Below are 15,299 nucleotides of genomic sequence, written 5' to 3'. Positions count from 1 at the left end.
CAGTCTTATGGGTCCGGCGGGGGCTGTGAATACTGTAACACTGCGCTCACGAATTGTGTGTCTGCGGTCACGGTGACAGTAAAGTCTTTGGGACTCTCTCGCGCAATTTCATGTCCACCTGTTACTCAGTACAAGAAAGAAAACTGCTTCATGAAAGTCTGGAACTTTCTGTTTCTTCACTTTGAATCTCATGTTGTAGTTTGGAAGAGGATCCTGTTTTATGGCTGACCCGGTTCTGTTGGCTGAGAGTGATAATGATGTCTGGTTTTGTTGCCACTCAGCCTTGTGAAATACGTCACAAAATTTAAAATATATCCAGTGGTTTCACAGATGTTAGACATTTTTGGTTCCTAATTGAAAAAATACGCTGTGATTTCATGCTCACACCTTTTTAAATACTGCGGCCCCTCGTTACATAGTCGCCACTGATCTTACACCTACACGTGTATGAATATTCTCGTCCCTCGTTAAAACGATACCCAGTGCTTTCAAACTCGCAGAAGTTAAAACTTTGTGTGCCTTCGTTAAAAACATCCAGCTGTTTCTCAGTTACAAATCTCGACACCTTTTCTTCCAGCTGACCTGCGTGTCAGCTCATACACATGTAAGGTTACTGTGACGGCACGTGTGTTGTATGAATCTTTATTTAACACGTCTGACGCTGACAGAAGTGCAGACGCAGTTAATCTTGTGACTGAGCTGAGAGCTCTGTGGCTGGTGGCTTTGTCCTCCCTGTCTGCTTCTCCGTGGTCTGTGAGAAATAACTGGGAGTGCTTCGGACATAATTGGCTCATCAGTCAATATACGCTGCGTTTCCAGTCATGACCATCAATTCGAAAATGAGCTGTGCTGCTTTTTTAAACCACCGTGTGAAGTACTTAGGAGTTTGGTTTTCAGGGGAAAATCTCAGACGGATGCAGATAAAGCGTCTTTGTGAAAGCGGAACCTCACTCTAATTGGCATCATTTCTGCCCCCCCCCCATTTTCCAGCCAATCAGGGTGCTAGTAGTGGGTTGGTGGTCAGTAATCACTGTATTTCACCTGCAGGGTTTTGTGGGTAATTGAGGCCAGGGAGAGCTACGGTGAAGAGGAAATGTATAAGTGGGCGGGGGCCTGATTCACCTTATCAGAGGCAGCAGATGTGGTGAAAGAGCCAGTTTAAGACCCTCTAATACCACGACTCAGATGGAGTTGCAGGAGAAAGCTTCGCAAATTCTCCTGGATTGCTGTTTCACTGTAGATAACATCGCATGCGGCGTCCTCTCCGGTCACTCGGATTGTTCAAACCCAGCTTTTCTGCAGCCAGGTGCACCGATGGAGCCCTCGAATGCAAAATGCCCGCTGTTTTCTTTATCTGCAGAGGACGTGGCAGCCGCTCCGTCTGAGGGTCGTAAACACGCGGCATCCAGCACGGAGGCGGGGAGGTGCGACTCCTGGCCCGGGAGAAACTTTGCATTTCTCACAGGTTGAAGGGTGTAATTCAGAGGAGAGGTCGCCCGAGCGATGATTGAACCCTGCAAATACTTTGCCGTTATTTATTTTTTTCCGCATTGAAATACAAATCAGAAACAGCGAGTTTCACTTTTCAGGTTCGCAGTGTGGCTCATGCAAAGCCCCTCATTGTAAATCCTCCTCTGTGCAGGGAGATTGGATTGAAAATACAAAGCCTCAGTGTGACCCGTGTTAATAGGTGCTGTGAGCAGCCTGGCAGTGTGTGCAATACGTAGTCATACGAACCTCCGAACAAATATCCTGCTTTTCACATTACAGCTGCAGTCTTTGCTCTTGTGATTGTCTGGACATGAAGGTGCTGCCGTCAAACTCAAAGACGGTAAACTAATCTTCCTCTTTTCTACTCTGACTCATCCATGTTTTCCTTCTCTCTTCTCTCTGGGCAGGACCTGGGCGGGGTGAGTCCTCCTCAGAGGAACTGGAAGGGGATTGCCATCGCTCTGCTGGTCATCCTGGTGGTCTGCTCCCTCATCACCATGTCCGTCATCCTCCTCACGCCAGGTCGGTTTGACGTGCAGCTGTGTGGCTGCCAACATTCTTCACATATCTACAGAAAGAACCGGCGGATGTGCACGCTCGTGTCTCATATCATGAGAAAATGCAAAAAAACGTTTGATGGTGGTGAAAGAATCGACAGTCCCTGAGAGAATTATCACCCACTTCAGCTCCGCCAAGGTTTCAGGCTCATTTAGCTCATTGTTTTGGTTTGAGGGTCCATAGTTTCTGTTCTTACTATGTTTTTTTAGCTTTCCAGATCATTTTCAAATGACCTGCATAAAATCAAATGTGAATATTGGACTTCGGCCATCTGCAATGTACATGTGTCTGTAGAAAGAACAGAACGCCTGTCAGGTTCAGGTCGGGCTTGTTGGACTCTCTTGGAGGAAAATGTGAACTGAGCTTCCCTCAGGATTCTTTAGTTATTTGAATATTATTAATATATATGTATATACATACTGTATACCTGCTTCCGATATTAGCAAAGAAAAAACCCTCACTGTTACTGAAATGTAAAAATCATCACAATCCGCTGGCCGTGCAGCCGCCTGCTCCCCCGGGGTATTCCACGGTTGGTTAGACTTTCATTGCCTCCATAAACAAACATGCTGTGTGGAGTTATCAAGGAAAGCCAATATGGCTGACATTCAAAATGACTTGGCCCTCCTATTCAGCTCACAATCAGCAGCTGTCCTATTCAGAAGGAGCTTACAATTGGCACGCTGTCTCCTCTGCTGAAGGCGTAACATTTTCATGATTAGAAATGAAACATTTCCAGGGGCGACGTGGGGACGGCTCGAGGATCTTCTGGCCCGGTAACGATCATGTTAACGAACATATGAAAACGCCACCCGGAGAGAAGAAATGTCGCTCCGCGTGCGTCGACTCATTCGCATGGATTTCGTTGTGAGCGTCGGTGCTTTTATGTGAACTCACCTGTGTGCCCGGCAGATGTAAACATCCAATTATCTACATTTTCCTCTCGTTGAACACAGAAACCTTCTGACCACCGTGAACACTTACTATCATGCAAACAGCTTTTCTTCATTGTTCAGAAATCTGCTTCAGAAGCCTGAATCTTAAAGCTGCATGAAAAGACTTACAGCCGCTAGAGGTCGGACGTTGCATTTCTGACGTCCTGACTAATGTGATTCTAATTTCCATGTTTTTTTTTTTTGCTCTGTTGTATTTTATATCAGCCCCTGAGAAAATATCTTCACTGTGTTTGCTCATTAACTGTGTTTGTCTGCTGTTTGGTGGCGGGCAGGTTGCCTGAAGTGTATTTACTGGAGGTTTAGGAGGTGTTCGATTAAAAAAAATGAACCGTACAGAGATATGCAAGCAGCTGAACTAAAACGTTCTGTTCAAGTGTCGAGCTGGGTGCTGATTCTCTGTGGGTTTGCCGCTGTAAGCAGCCCGGCCACAGGCAGTTTGTAAGATACGGACAGAAGTTTAGTTTAAAAGCTGCCCGTCCTGTCTTGCGGCATTAATTTGTACCTCTCATAATAGCTCCACTTAGCTGCACTTCTCTCTGACACATGCAGACACATGGTAATGTCTCCCCGGGATGCTGTCTGAGCCCAGTGGCATTTGTTTTGAGGTTTGACTTTTGATGCTTCGATATCGGGAAAACATTGAAATGCCAGTGGTGGAAGTGAAAGTCAAGGTCAGCTAATGCCGCAGATTGATTTCCACCTGTGTGCGTGCTGGAAAGCAAACCGGCCTGCGCGACAGAAGCGATGTTTGATCGTGGAGAAAACTAAAAAATATTGTTTTTTTTTGTTTTTTTGCAGTTGACAACCAAGCTGGGAGCGACACCAAGCTGACTGTAGAGGATCTGTTCAAGGCAGAGTTCAAGGCTCACGACCCGGAGGCCAAATGGATCAATGGTGAGTAATCCACAACACCGACTGTACCTGCTGGAATCCAGAGCGCTCCTGTTGATTCCTCCAGCCGCCGATGGAGTGAACAAGGATGAAAAACACATGAGAAAACAGGGTGTGTCGGCCTCCGTGACGTTCCTGCTTCTGTTCAGATGACTTTGGAATCGGTTCTGATGAGGTTTATTGTTTCTTCCATCGGTCTCGTTGCCTTCCTGTTTCTTAGAATGATAAAATCAGCACAAATGTTCTGTAGTCATTGCTTGAATTATTCAGCGGCTCTCCTCTGCTTCCTGCTGCTGTACATGCAGCACATCTGTACACAACACACCACCAATCTTACTTGACACGAACAACATTTCGATGAGTTGTGCTCGTGCTCAAACAAAGCAAACAGCAGCGCTGCGTTTGTTCGGCGGTGGAGGGGTGACGTCTCTCTCCGCCGTCTCTCCTGCTCTGTGATGGAGGCTCACTGAAACAGCGAGCAGACAGTTCACTTCTAAACAAAGCTGCCATGTTTCAACCCCAGATTTACTTTGCATGTACTTATGCAAATGTAGGCATTTAGATTTATTTTGCCTCTCCTTATTTACATCGTATTGATTCCTTATTTGCCAGAAGGGGATCATATGTTAAGCCTGGAAGGCTTTGGCTGGGAATAAACCACATCAAGTGAAGTGCAAGAGAATCTGATTATGGTTTGCTGAGGGGAGGGAGAAGATAACGATACCTCGGAGGGAAAGGACGGACGGGACTGTGGCGTTCTCGCTCTCCGTCTGTCTCCTTTCTCTCAGATTAGTGTGTTTGTGTTGGCTTTCCTCTTTGCTGCCCATAAACTGCGTGACTCTCACTCCACGCTCGAGGGCAAGCGAAAGAGGCAAGGCCTTTTTGTCCATCAATATTTCATTCCCGGATGACATTTTTCCACTATCTTCGCGATGCCATCTCATTCCCTGAGCTGACCTCAGGCTAGACAGAGAGAGCGGCGATGTTGTGCGATGAGGCAGTCAGAAAAGTCCGCTTTATAGGGTGGTTTGTGGATGGATGGGGCAAAATAGACCCCAGACAAATGGGAGAAGATAACAGACAGACGGGCGAGAGGAAAAGATTGATCACCAGGATTTCAAGCAAAAATGAGATTTTTTTTCCTAAGTCAGAGGCTTCAGAGGTTTTTGGCTTGAATGTCTCTTCATCTCCGTCTACATTAGAGACGATCTGAGTGGGTTTATCCTGCGATCTAATGAACAGTCAAGAGCAAATGGGACGCAGCAGCGTGGAGTTAATTTGAACACGTTATGAAGACGGCGTTCGTTTCATGACTGCAGATGATAAAGTACAATAAACTTCAAGGCGTCACACTGAGCGATCAACACGGCGTCGCTCCGACCGATCCGCCGCGTCACCGTCGTGTTTGGCCTGGTTACCTGGTTAGGTTTAGGAAAAAGGTTATTTGGCTTCACAAAGGATTTGAATCCTCGTCTCCAGGATGGAAATCCTGTGATGACCCACCTGACGTCCTCCCCTCAGATATCAGACAATCGTCTCACTTCAGCTCACGTTGTGTTGCAGTTTAAAGTCTGTGGCTGAAATTTCCAAGAGCTGTTTTGTCAGTATGATTATGAAAGTAATTAAATCAGAAACATTATCTTGATGCATCATAAATCTCTAAAACCAGATGGTTTTTACTTTGTCTTTCTCAAATCTGATTTATCAACATGAATTAAAACACATCTTTTCACCAGGTTATAATACTTATAATTAGTTTGTCATTGTTTGTCGTGAAGGAACATTCCTGTTATTTCCTCCACTGAGCAAAACTAAAAATCAACAGTGTATTATTTTTCCTTCGTCGGCACAAGAGCTGCAACAATAAGTCAATTAATTTAGTCGAGCAAAAGGAAGTTAGTTAACTGTTTTTCTAATGAATTAATTGTTCAGTCTTTTTCCGAGCAAAACATGTCAAACATTTGCTTCTTAAATGTGGATTTGCTGCTTGTCTTTGTAAACGAAGAGTCTTTGAGTTTTGGACTGTTGACAGGAAATCTGAAGACGTCTGTCAGGAATATCAAGAAGGAACAAAAACACAAGACAAGACTCAAAGGGAAGCAGCGACCAGAAGAACAAAAGGCAAGCTTTAATAACAAATTACTAACGGAGGTCGACAGAAAAGGCTGCCAGCAAAAACAGAAGAAGGAGGCAGAGGCCAGTCTGTGAACGAAAGAAGCAATAAAAATGTAAAAAAACAAAAAAAAAGCACTTAGAACGCAGAGGGAGGGACGACTAACACGAGCCGGGTGAGACTAATAGGGCAATCAAACAGGCAGGAAGTGGAAAGTAAAACACGACACATGAGGATTAATCCACCAAAATAAAACAGGAAACCAAAAACCATCCGGCACGGTTAATGAGAATCATCGCCGGCTGCCGTCCTGCAGTTAACTAAAGTAACAGATGGATTGATCGGTACAATCTGACGATGCCACTCGATGATTAGCGACACGCATGGTAACAGATAGATTTGTGCTCAGCGCCATGAAGCAGCTCCACCTCTCAGTTCTTAGAAGGACGTGGTCTCTTAGACTTGCCTCACCTCTTTAACGCGGTGACGACGACCGTTACCTCCGATCATCTGTCGACTGGACCGCAAATCATCGAATCACTCACTTCAGTTAACACTTGCTGCTGGATTATAAATAGTTCAGCTCCACACAAATATTCACCCGCGTTCAGAGTGTCTCCAGTCTGACATTTTGCGACAGAGCGTCACATGAACTTCATTGTCATTCTGATGTGTTATTGATGAAGATCTGTGCCGAGATTACAGCGAAGACATCTGCTGAACGTCGGGCTCACGCGCAACAAATGTCATGCACGTTCTCCTCCAGCTGTCGCGTGTGTGCGTCTTCTCTTCACACCGACGCATGTGAACGATAAAGTCACGTTCATCTGCCGCCGTCACACATGATTCAGCGAGCGTCGTCGCTCTCCGTCGGTGTCGTCGGAGGCTGGGAGCCCTCCGCCCGTCATTCACAATCTGCTGAGAGAAAGGCTTCATATTGGGCCCAGACCGGAGAAAATAACACAGCAGCTGGCTCGCTTCAAGCTCTCAAAGCCAGAAAGTGTTCACTCAGTAGACAGTGAGTGAGGCGGAGCAACATCTTTCAGCTTACACATTGTTTCTGCACATCCAGTGAAACATCACTGAACTCAGGTTGAGCATGAAAAGAGAAACAGACAGAAGCTTCACAGTGTTTTCAGACTGAACATAAAGTTAATTTCAGAGGCAGCACGGCTGCACGTGACGTCCAGGCGGAGACGGATTCCCTCACGGTGGAGCGAACTCACAGGCAGGAAACACTTTACATGAGCTGAGAATATTTTAGCCTGAAGTGAAGAGACTTTGTGCTCCTCCTGAGGCTGGATGAGTCAGCTCCACGAATGTCTCTTCGAGAGAAGAGGACAAAAAAAAAATGAGGAGAAATCGAAAGAAGTGGAGTTTTTTTCGCTGAGTTCTCGATGTGGAGATGTTACACAGAAACTCTGCTCACGCGTCCTGTCAGCTATGAGTTGTGCCAGCCGACAGCTCCTCCATCTCAGCGGCTCACAGGAGATGTAACTACAAAATAAAAATCATAGTGTGTTGCTGCAGCCATTATTGACCTTTTAAAGGGCAACTCCACCAATTTTCCACGTGAAAGTGTGTTTACAGATGTTGGGAAGAGCTACAGCACATGTGAAAACATTACTGTAACGCCTTTTGTGTCTCCAGAGGAAGCTGAATGCAATGTGACAGTTGCATTGTGGGTAATGTAGGCATGATGCTCAACACTGCAGTCCTGTAACACGACTGAACTCATTATGTACAGTTTCAAAACAAGTTATCAAGATGGACACGGCAGAAGAGATACTCCACACATCCGTCTTCATTTTCAGACCTCGGTGCCTACATTACCCACAATGCAACTCAGCCATAGTCACATTGCACGCAGCTTCCTCTGGAGTACTTTCATGAATTTTCTCCGTCTCTCAGTTCTGCTGATTTTCTCCTGTCTGTCTCAAATATTCTGACTCTGAAGTCTGATTGAATTTGTTGTTTTAAGATAAGATTTATATATTCGCTCTCTCTAGAATTCTACAGTTTATATCTCCAGAAAGTGAATAAATGTCTTTAAGCACATGTGGAAGCAGCTGCACTATCGTCGTTCAGCTCCATGAATGGTCAGCACTGCGGTCATCTCTGTTAATCCATTATTGAGCTTTTAGCCGTCGATACTGTTTGCCTCCTTCAAATTCACACCCCACTTTACCCGATTAGTATTCGGCCACACCGCCCGTCACTTCTCTTCATCATGGAATTCGTCTGTTTTATAACGAGAAGAGCCGTCTCGTTTCAGACTGTTTGGGTGCATCAGTTTTTTTTAATAATAAAACATGTAATTATGTGAAAGCTGAACCGACCGACTACTTAAATGAGGTGTTGGATCAGCGTGTGCTTCTCCTCCTGCGGTGACTTCCTCATCGCAGCAGGACTTGCTTTTACAGTTTCTTCCCTGGCAACAGCATCTTCTCACGCGCGACCGAATCTATCTGACAACTGCTGCAGAATAATTCAGGCAATATATATATATATATATATATATATATCTATATATATATATATATATATATATATATACATCACCGTGAACCACGATTATCTTAAGAATTTGTGTGATTACTCGACGAGCTGTGTTATTAACAGGTGAAATGCCTGCTGCAAATCTGATAATGACACTTTGCGGTGTAAACGCATTAATGCGCGGTGACATCTGCTGAAGAAAGCCACATCTTCTGTCGAGTGTGTCGAGTCCCTGACGATGATAAATGCTTCCTCGCTCCGGCCTAATTACTGACATAAGCCGACTAATGCTGCCTCCACTGATGGAAAATCTCAGTTCTCATCATACACAACACATCGGCTGCTTCACTCCCACGTTAATGTAGCGCAGCATCTCTCTGTAACGCTCGCCTGTATGTATACATGTTTGGTGTTGATCTCCTCTAATGTGCAAAACCTTCTACAAACACTCAGAAACCGTGTGAGAGTAAATGTCAGATCGTGCACCATGGAAACTGCTTCAGCTCGTGACGCTTTGATGCAAAACTTTTTTTATTTTTCAGTGCCGATGCGTGGGCGACGTGCAAATGTCACGTAAATAACAGAGAACATAAACAAGTTAATGCTGTTTTTTGCATCTGGAGACACAAATCACAGAATATGACAAGAATGAATAAAGTATAAAGACTGAGATACAACAATAACAATATCTTCTGGCATCCTTTGAGAAAATCATTGGCAGATCGTGATCTTTGGCTGCTCCCATCAGCCACTGGGTCAGGGGAGCCTCTATCTTACCTGTCAGGTGAAACCCAGGGCATAAAAGTCTAATAAGAACTCTGCGCCGGTCATACGGTAATAATTGGAGGCAATGCACTCGGACCTCCTCTCATTTGGCCTCTGGACGGTCACTAAATCAAACTGAAGCTGTAGACGACGGTTGAGAAACATCTTCCATCCTCCCTGAGTCGAAATCACGTCCTTCAGCTCGCCTGAGCAGTCCTGCTGCAGCTCAGGAAATGATCAGCGTTCTCCCCCTGATGCTCATTTGTATCCGCATTAGAAACAGCACATAACGTCGAGATGATCTTTGCCACCAATGTCCCCCCCCCCCCCCGGGCGAGCCTCTTACCTTGGCGCCGACGCAGCCCATTACTCTCCCTGCGGGGCACTATTTGGTGAATCATTGTTTTCCTTCAGCACCTTTTATTCTAAATCAGGAATTTGGCACGCAGCGTGAAGCTCTTGGCTGGACTGCCAATGAGCAGGCTGCGACCCAGGCTGCAGTTTGTCGAGGGCGTGGACGCACTGACACACTCGAGCTGATGTTCGTACACCCCTGGGTGTATTTCACGGGTGTGTGGACTCAAGATAGCGTGCTCGTTTTCTTAATAAGTGTAAAGCGCACAGTCAGTGCCAGATCACGATGTGATTTCTAGGAGATGTTTGTGTGCCAGCCGCTTGTTTTTCTTCACTGGATGACTAATCACTCCGACGTTCAGTTCAGTAGGTCTTCTCGCGTTGAGCCATCAACCCACCTTGATTTTCTCTCATTTTCTTAATTAGCTACATGATCACACCAATTAATCTCCGTTCCCCCGCCACTCAGCCCAGTGGCAAAAGGAATAAATGATCAGCCTTGTCGCTGTCAGCTGCCAATGATCTGCAAAGTGGTTTGCAACATATGGATCGCGAGCAGGGAAACAGGGCCTTGAAGAAGTAAATTGCATTCTTCTTAGACGGCTTTTTTCCACTCGCATGCCTTCGCAGCATCATTCTCAGGGGTTAATTAGGAATCGCATGCTCTGGTTCCTCCCATTAATTAACATTAGAGACTTCCCACGCTGCGCCGGGAACTGCTGCAGAAGTATCAGTGTAGGAAAGACTGTGTGTGTGTGTGTGTGTATGTGTGTGTGTGTGTCTCTGCCAACATGCGTGTAGCACACACACACACACACACACACACACAGCCGTTAGAGCATGAAGGTTGCTAATGGCTGCCTGCGACTGCTCGGCAGCTCCTGCGCTGAAAGGAGGCGGTCAGCTGTGAATGTTCAGACACATCATCACACACGTGTAAACGTCCTCCTGCTCCACTCCTCAGACTCTAACAGCGTTCGTTAGGAGAAGCTTCCTCGTCCGTTGAGCCCTCCTCTAATGCATCTCGCACTCTTCTCCATCTTTCCATTAAGCTCCCGTTAGCAGCATCCTATTTTTGCAGCTCCTGGCATTTCCCTTATCAGCGTACTGAGCGGTGAGAGACGCTGATTAAAAGCGAGAGATTCGTCACTGTGCCCTTGTTCATGAACACAGCCATTAGTGCATCAGACGCACTGTTATCAAACCGACCATTTCTCAGAGACATTCTCCTCTCTGAAGGCTGGATCTTGGATGCTCTTTATAATTTACATAACAACCCGAGAAGATAAGAAAAAAAAGAAAAGTGGACTAATGGCTACAAAGACAGAAAATCGCATCAACACTTGGCTGTAAACAGCCACGAGGCTGCGTGTCGCAGCGCGTGATGTCGAGGCTGGAAAACAGACGACAGGGAGAGTAAAACACCGGAGCAATAAAGTGTAGAAATGAAATGACTGTCTGTTCTCGTCCTCCGTGTGAGAGACGGAGACATGGAGAGTACGACGGCTGATAAAATTGTTGACTCCATCGATTTCCCACGAACAGAACCGTCAGCGTCAGTCACCGCGTCGGGACTCACATCACTTTTAATAGGCTCGCTTCTGTTGGGCCACGATGACAAACTGCAGCACACATACAGGCGACTTTCAGCAGCTGCTGCTGCAAACAACAATGAATTAGTTGAATTAGTAATGATTTCACGTGACCCAGAACTAGAATGGTACTGAGTAAATACACTTTCTGCATTATGAACTTCTTCAAGGTGGTTAATGTTGGTTGGTTGGTTTGTCAGTGAGATTACATAAAAACTACAGACCAGATTTCCACCAAACCTGGATGTAGGACGGGTCTTTTGCCCAGAACAGACCCCGTTAACTTTTCATCAGGATCCAGAAAAGGTTTTTTACATTTTAGTACGTTTGTCAGGGAATATTCCACCTGGTGTATTTAGGTGGATAGTATCTTTAAGTCACTGACATTTGACACACTCGAGCTGATGTTCGTACACCCCTGGGTGTATTTCACGGGTGTGTGGACTCAAGATAGTCACTGACATTTGATGCAGATCCCATTAAAACTCTGGATCTAGTGGATTTATATGTTTTGATGAGAGTAATCTGTTTTTTTAGCAGCTTGAAAGAAACAAAGACAATATCAGATCAGGTTTAGGAGTTTTTGTTTCTAATTTATATTGTTTTTATTGTCTCTACTGCTCTTTACTCATATTTTCTGTATATTTACTTATGAATTAATACTGTTTTTTTTTTTGCTATCCCCTTTGCTGCTGTAATATTGCAAATTTCCTGATTGTGGGACTAATAAAGGCTCATTTTATCTCATCGTGTGTCTTGGTGGAGGTATGCGCTCTACTGAGTGCCATTTTTGTTCCCTGAGAAATGAGCAAAGACTTGAGACAAAAAGTCCAGGATTGGATCTGTTCTGGTCCATGATCCAGTAGTTTTTGTGTAATCCGGCTGCAAAACTAATCAACCAACCAACAAAAAGACACAAAACCTCGTTAGTGGAACTATTAATGTATAAAAAGTTCCTGACTGAAATCATAATAACATATTTATGGATACAGTCTTTTCTTTCTTTCGGATGATATAATAATCTTGTAACATAATTCAGTAATGAAAAGTATTACATAACAGATATTATGTGTGGACGTGTTCCTTTTATGTAGACTATAAAATGTACCATCCAGGGTAAGTGGCACGTTGTTATCAGATGTATTAAACTAAATTAGCATCAACAGGAAATGAACCTGCTCATATCCACGCTGATTGATCGTCCATTAGACCCAGAGTGCCTCTGAAGACGCGAGCTGCAGAAAATGTTCCTCCGGTTGTTTTATTCCAGTGCTGGTCAGCTTCATGTATTATTGGGTTTTGTTACGTAATGATCAGTTCAAGTGCAAAGTTTATTGAAATTACAGGAGATGATGTGTTACCTGCACCTCCCGCCCTGCTCCTGTGTAATGGTGTTATGTAACGATGGATCATAGCTAACAGTTTTAAAGCACATGTATCGAGACCCGCGTACGCCCACACAGGTGTTTCCACTTGTGGATTATGAGACCTCGGCTCGGGTCTGATGAGCCGTGCGAGGGATCAGAGCAGGTCGCCACGCGGCAGGTTCAGTCCCGAGACGAGGACGGCCGGGATGATTAAAACCACTTGTGTGGGTGCGTTGTGGGTGAGCGAGGCCTCCACGATGAGATCAATATACAAATACAGACGTTTATCATTTCTGCAGCTGGATATAGATCTGACTGTTCTCAGAAGCTCGGCCTGTATTATATATTCAGTTAGTACCTCATGAATTTTATTGTTGATGCTGTTATTTCCTCCCTGATGAATCCAGATGACCGCAGCGATGGTAAGACAGCGTCTGTCTGCCCCTAATGACATTTGTTGAAGGCCATTTGTTGGGATTCTAACGAAGGAGGGTATCGATTGGCTCGGACCTTCCCCAGGGGCGGGCAGACAGTGATGTATTGGATGAAGGTGAGGAGCTGGCAGGTGTGAGCAGCGGACCTGCAGAGGGTTAAAACCACCAGTCACAGCCCATTCACACCGGGAGTCCTCAGCTGTGTGTGTGTGTGTGTGTGTGTGTGTGTGTGTGTGAGACCAGAATCCATTTAACAAGACGACAAAGGATTTCAGAACCAAGCATTTAAAGAAGCACACAAGCCGATATCTCTCTGTTGTGTGTTAAAATGACTGTTTGCTTTCACCAAAACAACATAAATTCTAAATATGATGTTGTTTCTTGTTGCTGTTCTGACTCTTCGTGAAGTTGCCTTCAGGTTTCTGGTTTCTTTTAGCTGATAGTTTTCCACGTCTTTTTGTTTTCTGCGTCAAGGGGGGAGGGAAGCGCTGGGTTTATTTTTCCCTTCACTCTCCCCCCCAAAAAAAGCAGAGAGAAAAGCTTTAAAATTGCAGGTGCATCACAAATTAAAGTAAAAACACAGTTCACATCCAAATGCCAAACAACTTGGAAGGGAATAAATTACACTTGGATGAATTTTCAAAAACACATTTCCGTCCTCGGCCTCGCCACACGTTTAAAAATAATTTGACTGCGTCTCCTGAATAGACGTTGAAGATCTGCTGGACGTGACGGAGCAATTTCTTATTTCTGCTCCGCTGTTGCGATTCTGCTCACACTCATGTAATGGCAGTTTGCTTTTATAAAAATCAATGGAACAAATTACCCTATTCATTCTTGCTGTGGTGATGACGGCACACGAAGATGCTTCTTCTTTTCTGACCGTGATTTTCTGATCGGTTTTGTCGCTGAAACACTCGGGTGTTTTGGATTAAGAGCCGTGCATATCCAGCTCGGTTTAAAGCTGCTCCCGGCTAATGTCTGGTCACAGCGAAAAGGAAATGGACACAAACAAACAAATATTATGTGTGTATGTGTTCCTTTGTGTAGAAATGTACCACCCAGGGTAAGTGGTACGTTATTATCAGATGCATTCAACTAAATTAGCATCAATAGGACATGAACCTGCTCATATCCACTCTGATTGATCGTCCATTAGACTCAGAGGGCCTCTGAAGACGCGAGCTGCAGAAAATGTTCTTACTGAATGAGTCAGTACATGGACGTTTAGTACAGTGTTAGTCAGCTTTGTGTGTTATTGGGTTTTATAATAGTAACTCCAGATTTACATCCACCTTCTGCACTTAGCCCTGACCCTCCTGTGTAATGGTGGAGCGCTGGACTTTTAATCTGAAGATGTCGAACCATGTTATCATCACCATCTTGTTGCAGATTCAAAAGATGTCGATATATTTCTATTTGAATGACTGTATCAATGTTTCTGATAATTCTCAGATAATCTGTTTAATCTGTAAAATCTCTGAAGTTTCCACTCAGTGATCGTCGGTCTGCCTTGTGTTTGTAATCTCTGAGCACACCGCACGAGCGAACGGCTGCCGTTTGTCAATATTAGCTGGTGACGCACACCGTCAGCGATGTGAGCGAGTGGAACAGAGGCAGGCAGGCGTTTGTGTTAATGTCTCACACATTATTTGAAAATGTGTCCTGAGTCTGTCACATTGAAATCTGTCCTTAGGTTGTTAAAGGCAGCTGAGGAAGGGCTCATTTTTGGGCTCACATGAGTGAAAAGAAAGGCGATCATACATATACATATTGCATTTTAATTAACTTTAATGTTAGAAATAGATGGGTAGTATAGACAGTAAACTATAGTTAAGGTTTGATAAATTCATCATTTCGGTTGTGTGACGGACACAAGCTGCTGTTTTCTGCATCATATACGTCCATCCACCACCCTGACCTCCACCTCCACGCTACATAAACATTAGACACACTGCTCACCTGCACAGGTCATAAATCATAATGTGGAATTGGGGATTCAAACAAACTACACATGTGGTTCAGTGACATCCATCCTCTGTGCTCAGATTGACCCTCTCTCCCAAAATATCAAATCTTCTCGTGTCTATTTAAAGGTGTGTGTGTGTGTGTGTTTCCTTTCATCGTGTGATTCAAACAAGCTTCAGAGATAATTACTGTTGTATACAGCAGTGGCTGATCAGGACAGTGACCCCACAGGGAGGCAGGTGTTGCCGGCTGCAGCGTGAGGATCTACTTTACACCCAGACCTCGGTGCTGCTGTCCCTCTGGGTCACGAG

At 44.8% G+C, this 15,299-nt stretch overlaps 1 protein-coding gene across 2 annotated transcripts in view; it reads left to right on the top strand.

The window, feature by feature from the left end:
- Positions 1-15,299, top strand: part of LOC119025996 (inactive dipeptidyl peptidase 10-like) — a 244,104-nt gene that overhangs the window by 164,134 nt on the left and 64,671 nt on the right. For both annotated transcript variants that reach the window (XM_037110048.1, XM_037110049.1), the window contains 2 exons: positions 1,899-2,013; positions 3,804-3,899. In XM_037110048.1, coding sequence (XP_036965943.1) covers positions 1,899-2,013; positions 3,804-3,899 — 211 coding nt within the window. The remainder of the gene's footprint in view (positions 1-1,898; positions 2,014-3,803; positions 3,900-15,299) is intronic.

This window comes from Acanthopagrus latus, chromosome 9 (assembly GCF_904848185.1).
Source record: "Acanthopagrus latus isolate v.2019 chromosome 9, fAcaLat1.1, whole genome shotgun sequence".
NCBI lineage: Eukaryota > Metazoa > Chordata > Actinopteri > Spariformes > Sparidae > Acanthopagrus > Acanthopagrus latus.
The sequence above is the reverse complement of the archived record's forward strand: the minus strand, read 5'-3'. Positions and strand labels throughout refer to the sequence as shown.